Genomic DNA, 13,299 nt, shown 5'->3' on the forward strand with positions numbered 1-13,299 from the left:
CAGTTAGAGAAAGAACCCATATTCCCAACTTCCCTCAATTTTTTTCCAATATAGGTCATAAAAAATAGGGAAATCCTCAATCTCCTAGTGGAGATTGCACTGTTTTTAAATGAGGTCTAACTTGTCATAGGTACATTTGGATAAAAAATAAAATAAATTTTTTCTTGTCATTATTGAAAAATTTTGTTTTCGTTTATTTCATCAGAAAATCCCTATTTTATATTCTACTGCTACTCATGCGAGTCACTCGATCCTTTGATGAAATATGTTTTTGCCAGCTACTTCAACTAATTAGATCGTTTGAATTTTTCATTCATTGTTTCCATATAGGTGTGTTATCTAGATTATCTCTCCCATTTTCTATTCCTTTGTGTAATTATTCATTATTAGAGGAGTGGGGTTGCTATGTGGACAATTGATATATTACAACAATCATGTTTATATGAATGCTTGAAACGTAAACTTCCAAACACAGCTATCGATTCGTTGCTAGTGAAAATGATACCATAATGTTGAAATTTATAACGAATACAGTCAAGTCAAAATGCGTGAAAGAAAATCATTGTACGGTTTGCCACGTAGGTGGGATGTTGAGATTCACATTCATATTCATACCTATACGAAAACAGTGCCAACATTTGGATAAGAATTACAAAGGAAAACCATGTTTCGAAATAGCTTATCGGTGGCTTTGGATTTCATATATATTAGCCTCCCTTCTTGTGGCAGCTTGTTATATTCAGTTCCAAGAAGCCGAGGAAAAATTGAAGAGCTCAGAGGATCTGACGTCCAAAATTGATGGCTTAATCGCTTTGGAGGAATTGTGCTACTTTTCATTCTTCCTTTTTATGTACCTGGCAGCGTTGTTAATGTTTCGTACTAGACTGGCCTTCCTAAATTCAGTTGTCAATTTGATGGAAAATCAATATTACATCGAAATGTTCGGATCGCCTTGGGATCCTGTACCTAATACGAAATTCGGTAGGAAGAGAACTGTATCGACTATTGGTTTCGTAGTGGTAGAACTTTTTTTAGCTACTATTTACCAACAGAGCAAACTGATCTTCATCAACGTATGTTTCATTTCAACTGTTCTCTTGCTCACTCTTCTAGGAGTTCAGATCTTGCGGGAAATAGGTAAAGTGATGGAATTCAAAACTAAAATCGACACTTTCTTAATGAATCGTTTAAAGAAAATTGATGAGAAAAATGAGATCTGCGCATTTAATATGGAGGATAAAGCAAGACGAATTGAGCTCTTGGAGCAACTTGAAGCTACCGAGTTGTACTATTCAGAATGTTACACTTGCGTAGATGAACATTTGAATGCTTTCTTGGGTCCGATTATAATTCTATGGTGTATGTCATCACTTATTATGCTCGTTTTGGATTTTTATATGCTGGTTCTGTTGATTGAAAAAGGATTATGGTACAAAAATTTGGTGGATGAATTTCGCACGTATGCACATGTTTTGATTGTAATCTTCATGATGAGAAAAGGAACTTTAATAGCAAGTATAGTAAGTATATATTTCAGTATAAAACTGAAAATTTTACATAATAGATTATTATTTTTTATCTCGTAGAATATATCCAATCATTCAAGGAACATTCTTGCAAATTGAAAAAAAAACTTGAAGTATCATAGTTTAGCCTCAACAAAATGAGGAATGCACTGACTTGAAGGCGGGAGATTTAGAGCGGTTATTCATTGATTCACTCTTGAAGACCACATAAAAGAATGAATGAAAGAGTGCTGCTGAAAAGCTAGGTCATCCTTTTCGAAAGTTTTCTTGTATACTACCTAAAAGCTGTACCTAGGGTATCCGTTAGGTCCCAGCTGGACGTTTTCAGTACAATTTGGGAACGTCCTAGTGCTATATGAGTTTCATCTCAGAATTTATGCATCAGTCACAGCTTCTTACCACTGAGCCGCACATCCAACAAAGTATTAGCAATTAGAGTAATTATTTCAAATGAATTTTGTGAAAGTCGTCGTACAGTGCTGTACTCAACTTATTTGCTTCGAAAAAAAGAAAGAAAATGATGTGAATGTACAACTTCGTACACCGTACAAAGTTTGGTCATCGCAGGAGCGCCACAGGGGAAATAAATGGGTACCAAAGTTTTACTGATACGCGAAAAACCACGTGGTGGTAATCCCTCTTAACCACTATTGTGCTTCACTAGCCATAGGATTAATCATTCGTTTCGTGAATATTTGCATGACTGTTCTGTTGACACGAGTCGTTTTCCTCTAATCATTGAGCCTTGATGTACTACCCATGTTAACCTAGCTCAAAACCAGAGTAGAATGATATCACTAAAACACACTGTTGATTTTTTGGTTATATTCTTTGGCTATCGATTTCGGCATTTAGCCATCATCAGGTCAGCTGAAAAAAATCAGAAATCAAACAATTTACAAAAATATTCTTAAAAACTTCTTTCTCCACAAAATTTCTCAAAAAACCATAGTTGAACATATAAAAAACAGGTCACACCTACCGTCAACAAAAAAAAATACTGTCCACCAATACAAACAATAAACATTCTAGAAAAACTCACCAATAGGACAGGATCCGGTGTTTTAGGTAATTTCTCTCAGAAGCAACACACTCCTCTATAATCCTTGATGACAAGTTAATACCAAAATAGCTTCATGGAATGTCAACGGCCTTCTGAACCACAGAAATGAAGTAGCAGCCTTCATGAATCTGAAATAGACATCATGTTGTTATCGGAAACACATTTCACTGAGAGAACAGTTTTCAGTCTTCCACAATATATAACTCACTCTATCGAATATCCAGAGCAACAAAATTTTTGGGCATACATAAGAACCTCAACTGGAAATATCACATAAATTATCTGTATGAGAAAATTACAACAGCTATTTATGGTTTCAGAATTATAGCCAGATATATCTACAGTAATTACCTTAAGATGGTCTACCATTCGATGATTGATCACCTCGCTTGGTAGACCAATGAAATTGGGCATTTGAGTCGTTTCTATAGAAACACAATAAATTAGCACATACTGTCAACGAAGGCCATTTTGATTCATTACTTGAATTATTGAAATTTGTGCAGTTTTAGGAAAAGTTTAGTGTGCAACATGTTCCTTTTCTAGCTCGTGTGTTTGCGGCACTCGCCTTTCAGGCTCGTGCCACAAACTTCCACACTCCGCGAGAAAAGTTGGACTTTCCGCACTTGTTGCACAATATACTATTATGGATCAGGGAATATAAAACAACTATTCATTCTACAGTAAAAAGCAATAAGAATACTCAATAATATGAAATATGATGACTCGTGCAGAGTATTATCAAGAAATCTGGGATTTTAACTATTTTGATTATCCCGACTTTAGCCTATACGTGTAGGATAGAAAAATCTCCTCGCCGTCGGCTTCTCACTCCCCGCTAAGAAGAGCATTTACTCAATCCCAGATATTTAAAATATCAGAGGGATAGAGCTCGGTCTTGTCCGGTCCTTGTGGTTCCCCTGGTTCTCGTCCAACTTCTGGTCCTCTTGGACGTGATCCTTGGACCTGTCCGTCGCTTCCTAGGAATTTTTTCACTGTCCTTGCAATACCAAAAGAACAGCTTACAAATATACTCACTTAAGTCCTAATTGCTTGATATTTCTCTTGAAATTTTTAGGTACTATTCCAGTTTTGAGATGACAATTGGAATAGTTCTCGTTGATATCATTCCCCACTGATGCTTTATCTGAAATTCGAGGTCCCTATATTTTGACATTTTTTTGACCTCTTTTTTGACGCAAGTTGTTGTTATTTGGTATTGCTACGTCGCGTCGATGAGTATTGCTGTCTTTTGATGTTTATCGACTAGCAGTATATCTGGCCTGTTGTGAGCAACTGTTTTATCAGTCAAAACTGTACGATCCCAGTACAGTTTATAGCGTTCGTTTTCCAGGATGGTTTCCGGTTGGAACTTGTAGTATGGTACTTTTTCAGAATGAATTAGTTTTAATTTGGTTGCCAATTCTTGATGTAGTATTTTTACTATTGCATCGTGTCTCCTTATATTTATTTCCTGGAAACATTTAACATCCTCCCGTGATATGTTGGATTGTTTCATTCGTTGGATTGCTTGCAGTAATTTCTCGTTGAGATCACTTGATCTTGTATGGTTAAAATAACACCTTCCGTTTCTAAATACATCGCACCTGATGTGAGCCAATGTCGACATAATCCTGGTTCACCTCGTTGGAATGTCTTCCATGAAGAGTCTTCATTCTCTGTAGTTATTCTCTGATCTACTTGCTTGATCTCTGAAATATTCCCGTAGACTTTATCTCTGCCCATCAGCAAGTTCCATGTCCATCATATCCCTGCCTCCTTTTTTTCTTTGCAGTGTGGTCTTCTCAATGTTGCTTTTCGGATGGTGCTCATTTGCTTTTGCCATCAGCGTTCTCATTTTGCGTTGCAGGTTTTCGATGACTGTTTTGCTCCATGGACCTATATCGAATGAGTGTGTTAGAATTGAACATGCATATGTATTTATGGTTCTCGTCATGTTCTTGCTGTTGAGGTTTGTTTTTAAAATCTTTTCATTTTTCCTAACGAAATCAGTAGTTAAGTCTTGCTTCATTCTTTGGTGGTTGATTCGTCGGTTCTGTTTCATTCCAAGGTATTTGTGAAGAGCATTCGATTTCATTGCTTCTATTTCCTGTTCATTTGCAAGAGTAATCGGTTCATCTTGAATTCTTCCTCGCACTACGCTGAAAGTACGACACTTGTCCAATCCGAATTCCATACCTACATCTTTTGAAAAACTTTCCACTATTAGTTTCCTCTATTATTTATTAAATCTGAATTGTCAACTGTCATTAGTCCATAACATCCAAGATTACTAAACTAATAATATAACAATATCGAAACAACAAATACAATTTTAATCGACAAGATTAAAAGACAACATATATTGTAATAGTGTGTTTTTGGATTCATCTCAATCTTTCGACATGGTTTTACACAGTGATCTGCTCTTCAAATTGAAAAAACTTCTTCCCCAGCCGTATTATCTAATCTTGAAGTCCTATTTGATGGATCGATACTTCGCTGTAAAATATGGTGATACTTTATCAAGCCCTAATAAAATAAAAGCAGGGGTTCCACAAGGAAGTATACTGAGTCCATTGCTCTACCTAATCTTTATATCTGACATTCCACAAAATTGAAGCACCATATTAGCCTCTTTTGCAGCCGATATAGCGACTCTTATATTTCATGAAAATGCACTTAGCCTCAGAAATCACCAAAATCACCTCATCAGTGGAACGAAGTCAGCACATGTCACTTTCACCAATAAAAGAAACGTATGACCTCCAGCCAAAATAAGGAAAATTATTTACCAATTAAAAAAGAAGCAAAATACTTTGGCCTCCATCGGGCCAACGCCTCACTTGGAAACCACACATACTACCCAAAAAGACATAAATAAATATGAAAATCCGACAGATGTATTGGCTCGAAGGAAATCCAAGTTGTCCTTTCAGAATAAACTACTATGTTATAAAGCAATAATTAAACTGATACGGACATAGGGTATTCAATTTCGGAGACTTCAATCCTAAATACTACGCTTGACAGTAGATGCGCCATGGTATGTATCCAACTACACCATACATAATGATTCAATGAAACCATTTGTCAATGATAAAATTAGAATACGTTCAATTAAATACTATCAAAACTAAGAAGGACATGACAACAGCCTCATAGACCAACTGGCTCAGAACCCCTTCAACAACAGAAGATTGCAACGAACCTGGCCATTTTACTTCAAGTAGTATTGTACAGGAGTATCGATATTGATTGATAATTCATGTTAATTTACAAGTAATCACATTCACTTACTTAACACTTAAGAAAAGTAGGTTGTAAATTTCAATGAAGGTGCCAAAACAATAATTTTTTTGTGAATGTTTATGAATTGCTCTATGCGGTGAAAATGTGAATAATAATGAAAAAATTAAGAATTTTGCCAGCTCTCACGAGTCGCAACTGGAAGCCTTTCATTGAGCCTCAATTGATTAGTACCGCACCTCGCTTATACCAATATAATTTGCCAATCAGCAATGCTTTTAGCAGATAAGTTAATTTCCTGATTGTATATGATCGAAAGTAACTGCTCTCCACAAGGAAATATCAGAGTTCAATGAAGATGGAATTTTCGCAGAGAAAAAGCAGTTGGAAATCTTTATCGATAAAAACATTTTTCGAACCTCGTCATAAGACCAGCAATTGCCCAGTTTGTTTGACTCGACTAGTGTACAATGGACCAATAAGTGGATTCTGCAAACATATTAGTTCAAACTATGTCGGTGATGCCTATTTTAAAATTGTACAACTTCCACTGACAGTCTGCTACATTATAGCTGTAACACTGCTGATCAAATGTATATTTCATTTGAAAGTGACCATCATACAATGCAGTTCTCATGTGATGACATGCTTGGTTTCGATAGAAGACTATCTGATAGTGCTTGTATCTGCTCTCATGCTCAACCTAGACCTGTGGAAAATAAGAACAGTGCACACATCTCTCAATATCTTTTGTAACATCCTGAACAACAAAGACTTCTACAATTTCGACAACTTCGTATGCGAAAAATGTAGCAATCTTTTGATTCGCAACTGCAAGATGATACTTTCATGTGGTTTTATTGTTTATGTTGGAGTTTTTAGTATAATGGTCTTCAATGAGTCTATTCTGCTAACAACTGGTGAAGTTTGCTTCATTATATGTTACGGGCTGCAACTTTTACTAGTGGTAAAAATCCAAATTATTCAGATGGTATTTATCAAGATTTTTACTTCCTTGAAAAATGGAGTTGAAAGCTTTATGAATGCAAGGATAAGATGTGAACACAAGACGGATTTTGTGCAACAGATACAAAAGTTTCAGCATTTGCAAGGTGAAATTATTATGATATTCAACTTGGAAAACGAATTCTGGAATCCAACTTTACTAATTTGGTCTATTTCAACGCTGGTCTCTCTCACCATAAACGTCTATAATATAATTTGGCAGTTCAGTGTTCAGGATTTCAAACAGAATCTTATGGTTCATATAAGGACCTATGTATCTATCCTGGCTATTGTTTTGATTAATTTCAATTTCGATTCCATGAGGAGAGTAGTAAGTATCTTTCTTCACATTTTTAGTAGAGAAATTCATTTATATTTTATCTATCTCTTGAAGAAACATTCCAATTGAAATTTTTTTCAATGAGAAATGAATATTGCAATTCACATCTGAAATATTCAATGTGTGTGTACGGAAACGTTGGAATACCTATTTTCTATGAATCCTTGGAATTTCGTGAAAATTATCATTTCCAAATGATAGTGCGCATGATGTATAAGGGATTGAGATCCTTTTTGAATCAAGTAGTACTTACATGTTTCTATTTATAAAACATCGATGACCTGCCTTTCTTCTTCTTCTTAAAGTGCCTATCCCCTATGGATGTTGGCTATCACATTGGACCACATTACTTTGTTCACTGCCGTTTTAAATAATCTTGTCAATGTCATTCCAGTCCATGCTCGAAGGTTACGTAGCCACGATATTCGTCTTCATCCTACTGATCTTTTACCTTCTATTTTTCCCTGAAGAATGAGTTGAAGTAGGTGATATTTTGATATTTTTTGCCTTTGCCACTTTTCATTTGCCCCAATATGTATATAACTTTTTGACAATAGTTTGACCAATATACACACTTCGAAAATTGAGAGAAAAATTAACATCTTTCAGGATTTTCACTGAACTTCAAATAAAAATAGTTATTTATAATACAAGTGCAGAAGGCATTGATATTCTTCCACGAGTTCAAAATTCAAAAACGAGCCACGAAGTGGCGAGTTTTGGAATGAACGAGTGGTAGAATGAGCCTTCTGTACGAGTATTATACATTATTTTCTCTAATTCATTGCATTTTCGTTGGAATTAATGAAATATTTCCATAAATATAATTTAGTGACTTTTGCATTGAAAAATGTTGGTTGGCAGAACTGATTTCTTTAAGGCAAATTGATGAATTGACAGATAAAGCCGTGGCAGAAAGTTCGGAGTACCAACATAGAATAATGAAATATAACCATGAAAACTGTGCGTTTCTGATATATTCTCGCCGATTTTGTTCTACAAGATGTGGAAGAATGAACGGAATAACCACAGAATTAGAGAATAGTTATTTATAATACAAGTGCAGAAGGCATTGGTATTCTTCCACGAGTTCAAAATTCAAAAACGAGCCACGAAGTGGCGAGTTTTGGAATGAACGAGTGGTAGAATGAGCCTTCTGTACGAGTATTATACATTATTTTCTCTAATTCATTGCATTTTCATTGAAATTAATGAAATATTTCCATAAATATAATTTAGTGATTTTTGCATTGAAAAATGTTGGTTGGCAGAACTGATTTCTTTAAGGCAAATTGATGAATTGACAGATACAGCCGTGGCGGAAAGTTCGGAGTACCAACATAGAATAATAAAATATAACCATGAAAACTGTGCGTTTCTGATATATTCTCGCACGATTTTGTTCTACAAGATGTGGAAGAATGAACGGAATAACCACAGAATTGGAGAAAATATATTCCAACCTTTCAACGTACTCTCTGAAGGTGAAATATTCAACATATTGTGCTTGATACTTTTCGATTTATTAATATCATTCTTCCTTCAAAATAAAATAAGTAGGTTATCGATGCAGCAAGAAGGAGGACTTTATTATCATGTGAAACAACTGCCCCTTAGTGACATTATAGACATTCCCAGAAGGAATACATTCTTCTACATAATCAGAAAACCTGATGAATCAGTCCTTTCAATTGAAATTTTGCGTCTGAGCAATTTCGAATCTTATGCAAATATTTTTTTCTCTATTTCAGTATCGCAATGAGTTCATTACAGTATAGTATATCCAAAGTCACTTGAACTAGTCCATAAAAACGCTTGTCCAGACGCCCCTTTGAAGTGGATACCGCGATCCGCTAAATACCAGGGTTTATTCAACAATATTGTAAGGCAATGAATTGAATTCACTGGTCTCGAAGGAATTTCTGGAAACTTGGACAACCCTTGTATAATCGAAATATTCTGGTTTCCTCCAAGTGACTTTGGATATAGGTACTATACTAAAAACTGTGCTGTAATGAACTCATTACAGCATTGTTTTCAGTTATATTTTTCGTTTTGTGGTTGTCTACACTGACTTTCGATCCCGTCAAATTTCAATTGTCAATATAATATAATTTGGATAAAGTGAAATGATTTGCAACATTATTCGCAATTCCTTTTAATACTGGTAGTGTTAAATCGATTTCGTCAGACATAATTGAAGAATTTAACGCGTAATTATTAATTATTTCAAAATTCGAAACGTATGATTCAAATTCAAATTCCGTATTCTGTCAATTTTCGTAACAGTCACACCAACTGCCAAGATACAATACGAAAGTCACTAGGATGTATAAACTGAATTTTTCATTGAATTTCGACAATATTTCACAAAACTCATACGTTCGAAAACTCGTTTTCGGCATTCGTGTTGGAATATGAGCCCATTCTACAACTTGTTCTAAAATATAATTTTCTAACATACTTTTATAAGTAAAGCTTCAGATCCTACTCCGGCTCAAAGTTCTTAAATTCCATACATTGTGACAAAATGATAGAGCCAACTGATAAATAAACTCTCGAAAAAAATTAAAGAAAATTCTAAAAGTTTTTTCCTGAAATTTTTAATCCAACTATTGGATTAATCATTATGGACAGTGAATTAATTATGATCTTGATGAAGAAGTACATCAGAACTAATTCCTAATTCAAACTTATCGATAATTGATGTTTCCTATTATTAATAACACAATTAACCACAATATACCCAACCATACAACAATTCTCCACTTCATTCAACAGAATTGAAATGTATTGAACACTTATTGAAATGAAAGCTTGCATTTAATTTGCTTTCGTACTCCATTCTACCTTCAATTGAACAATGGTCATAGGTATGACTACACAAAGCCAACAGAAGATAAAAACTTTCAACTGTTTAGTCTGTATTTTACATATAACATTCATCAAGAGTAATATTGCTTTACCTGTGAAGGGATTCTGCAAACATTTGAATTCTAACTACCAGAATCCTCCTTCTTTTCGAATCATCAAAAAATTGGTCTTCGTCAATTGTATCTACCACTTATTTCTCATCATTTTGTGTTCGACATATATATTTGAGTCTATTTGGAAATGTAACCAAGACATTACTTTTTGTCTAGAAGTGACCAGTGAATGCATTTTAGTTAGCACAACATTATTCATAGTGCTTTTTCCTTTCTTGAAATCTAAATATAGAGTGACATTATTGAATATACAAGCAGATTTAATATACAGGAGAACTTTTTATGGTGTGAAGGATATAATATCTGAATCATTCGCGTGGAGATGCAACCTGAAACTCCTTCTGATTTGGGCATGCGAAATATTTATAGGTTTTTTCTATTTCTTGATGCGAAAGGATGAAATTGAAATTTTAAGAATAATCTTCGTTTTACTCGGTTTCTTTACACAAATGGAACTAATGTTTTCATTCAAGATTGAAAGCACCATATTGAAACGAATTTACACAACTCTTCATAAAGCCTTGAAGAATCAGATGACTAGCTTATTGTCTGAGGGGTTCAATAGAGAGAAAATGAATTTGTCCACTAGACTCATTAGATTCGAATATGCTCATCTGGAATTTATGAGAGTAATGGAGGGTATCAATCAATTCATGAGCCCCACCTTTATCTTTTGGAGTATGTCAACTTGTTTAACATTGATTGTCAATGTTTATGTTGCTGTTCTGAATAGTGAGATGCAAAGTTTCAGGGATATTGTTGTGGTGCAGTTATTCACATACTTGTCTGTGATTGGTGTTACTAATTTGTGTGTTGATGTCGAGTCGTTGAATCATTTGGTTAGTATTAATCAAGGAGATTACCTACACCTCAATTTCATATTCATTCGGTCGAATCAATTTGTAGAAGTTAACAAATTGACTTTAAAAAAGGACCTCAGTCAATTGACTGTTCTAACAAAAGACAAATTGTTTAAAATTGTCGAGCAAGTGTGGAATAATCAATTGGAGTTGTATAGTAGGTACAGAGTCCAGGATTGCCTAAGGGCTTGGTAAACTTGGTTTGAACAGGCTACATTGAAAGACTTGCATGAAAGTATTGAGTAAGTTGGATCTTGAGTTGGGCTTGTAGACCAAAACCTATTGCTTACAGTCTTGTCTTGCAGACTTGTGGAAATTGAACAGTGTTTTGTTAATTTGTGACTGTGAACATGACTAATTTAAGGAGTTTATCAAGAGATTTTTCATAGGAGTTCATCGAGATCTACTTCATGTCTTCGAAATTTAATTGCATTATTATCGAAGTTGTTGTTTACGAAGGAAGTTGTTCATTATGACTCCATAGTCTCAGATGAATTTTTCTTCGAATGGATCCATAATCATAATATGTTAGTTGAAGTATATATGTATGTACAGGGTGGGCAAATTTCGATGTTTTAGCACTACAACTTTTAAACCAGATGAGATAAACAAAATCTGATACCCCATTCTCGGTCTCTTTTTCTGAGAATCTAACAAGGGTAGTATTCATTTTTGGCCACATTCTTCTGTTTCCGAGTTATAAGCGAAAATTGGAAAAATGACGATATCGACAAACATTTATATCTCCGCTAATACTGATGATAGAGCTCTGAAATTAAAACATTATACAGGCATTTTTTTACGTAGAATCAAGTGGCGTACTCGTATTTTCAAAAGGGTTCTTAATTACGAAGCTATGACCCAAAGTTATGTTTTTTCAAATGGAAATACTAGATTTTTGTGCCATTTTCTGAAAGCTTAATTTTTCCTGATTTCAAAAATATATAACATTGTATGATTCGGAACAATATAAATAATAGAAAATAGCCAAAAACCTCTTTTCACCTAAGAGTCTCAATATTTCTATGGTTTCAACTGTTGATGAACACAGAAAAATTGAGCTTTCTATAACAAGAGCAGTATCTTTCCGTTAATCTGATTATTTCTATGCTTTTCACTTATTTCTACAAAATAAGGTGAAGGTGGGCAAATTTCGATGTTTTAGCACTACAACTTTTAAACCAGAGGAGATAAACAAAATCTGATACCCCATTCTCGATCTCTTTTTCTGAGAAACTAACAAGGGTAGTATTCATTTTTGGCCACATTCTTTTGTTTCCGAGTTATAAGCGAAAATTGGAAAAATGACGATATCGAAAAAAATTAATATATCCGCTAATACTGATGATAGAGCTCTGAAATTGAAACATTATGTTGTACAGGAACTTTTTCACTTAAAATCCAGGGGCATGCTCCTCTTTTTACCATGATTTTCAATTGCGAAGCTATGAACTACAGTTATGTTTTTACAAAGGGGAACACTTGATTTCTGTACTTTTTTTGTATGCCCAATTTTTTCTGATTTCAAAAATATATAATATCGTATGGTTTGTATCGATATAAATCTATCGAGAAAATGGTCAAAATCACTTTTTTCATCTAAGAGTCTCAATATTTCTATGGTTTCAACTGTTGATGATAGCAGAAAAATTAAGCATAGTATAATAATCAGAGTCTCCTTCTATTAAACTTTTAATTTCAAAGCTTTTCACTCAATTTAATACCATTTCTTCTTTGTTCTTTCCTTATTAAATTGTTGATCATCATCATCATAATGTTTAATCATATATGCGTTTCATATGCTATTTGAAATGGATTGGTACTTATGCTCATCCATTCTGGAGACCAATGAAAATAATCTTTTGATCCATCCATCTCATTACAACTCTACCTATTGAAATAGTAGATCATGTGGAACTTTTCGTTATTGCTGAATTCATTTCCATATATTAAAATATATCTAGATTCAAATTTAATAGAAATTAGTAAAATGCATAAAATAAATGAAACTGACGGAAGAAGACTGCTCTTGTTGTATAGGAAGCTCTATTTTGTATGCTCATCAACAGTTGGAACCATATAAATATCGAGACTCTCAGATGAAAAAAGGTTTTTGACCATTTTCTAATATTTATATTGATACGAACTATACAATGTTGTATATTTCTGATTCTGAAATCAGTGAAAATTAAGATTTCAAAAAATGGCACAGAAATTTTTTGTTTCCACTTAGAAAACATAACTTTGGTCAAAGCTTCGTGATTAAAAT

At 34.1% G+C, this 13,299-nt stretch overlaps 1 protein-coding gene across 4 annotated transcripts in view; it reads left to right on the forward strand.

Moving 5' to 3' along the window:
• The first annotated feature begins 220 nt into the window (after window positions 1-220).
• LOC123671927 overlaps window positions 221-13,299 on the forward strand; it is a 29,732-nt gene continuing 16,653 nt past the window's right edge. The window contains exon 1 of one of the 4 annotated variants that reach the window (XM_045605826.1): window positions 221-1,520. In XM_045605826.1, coding sequence (XP_045461782.1) covers window positions 510-1,520 — 1,011 coding nt within the window. In that variant the 5' untranslated portion in view covers window positions 221-509. Of the gene's footprint in view, window positions 1,521-10,766; window positions 11,010-13,299 lie in introns of those variants that run through there. The other 3 variants (XM_045605824.1, XM_045605827.1, XM_045605825.1) reach the window with 3 other exon arrangements.

The sequence above is a fragment of the Harmonia axyridis genome, chromosome 2 (genome assembly GCF_914767665.1).
Source record: "Harmonia axyridis chromosome 2, icHarAxyr1.1, whole genome shotgun sequence".
Taxonomy (NCBI): domain Eukaryota; kingdom Metazoa; phylum Arthropoda; class Insecta; order Coleoptera; family Coccinellidae; genus Harmonia; species Harmonia axyridis.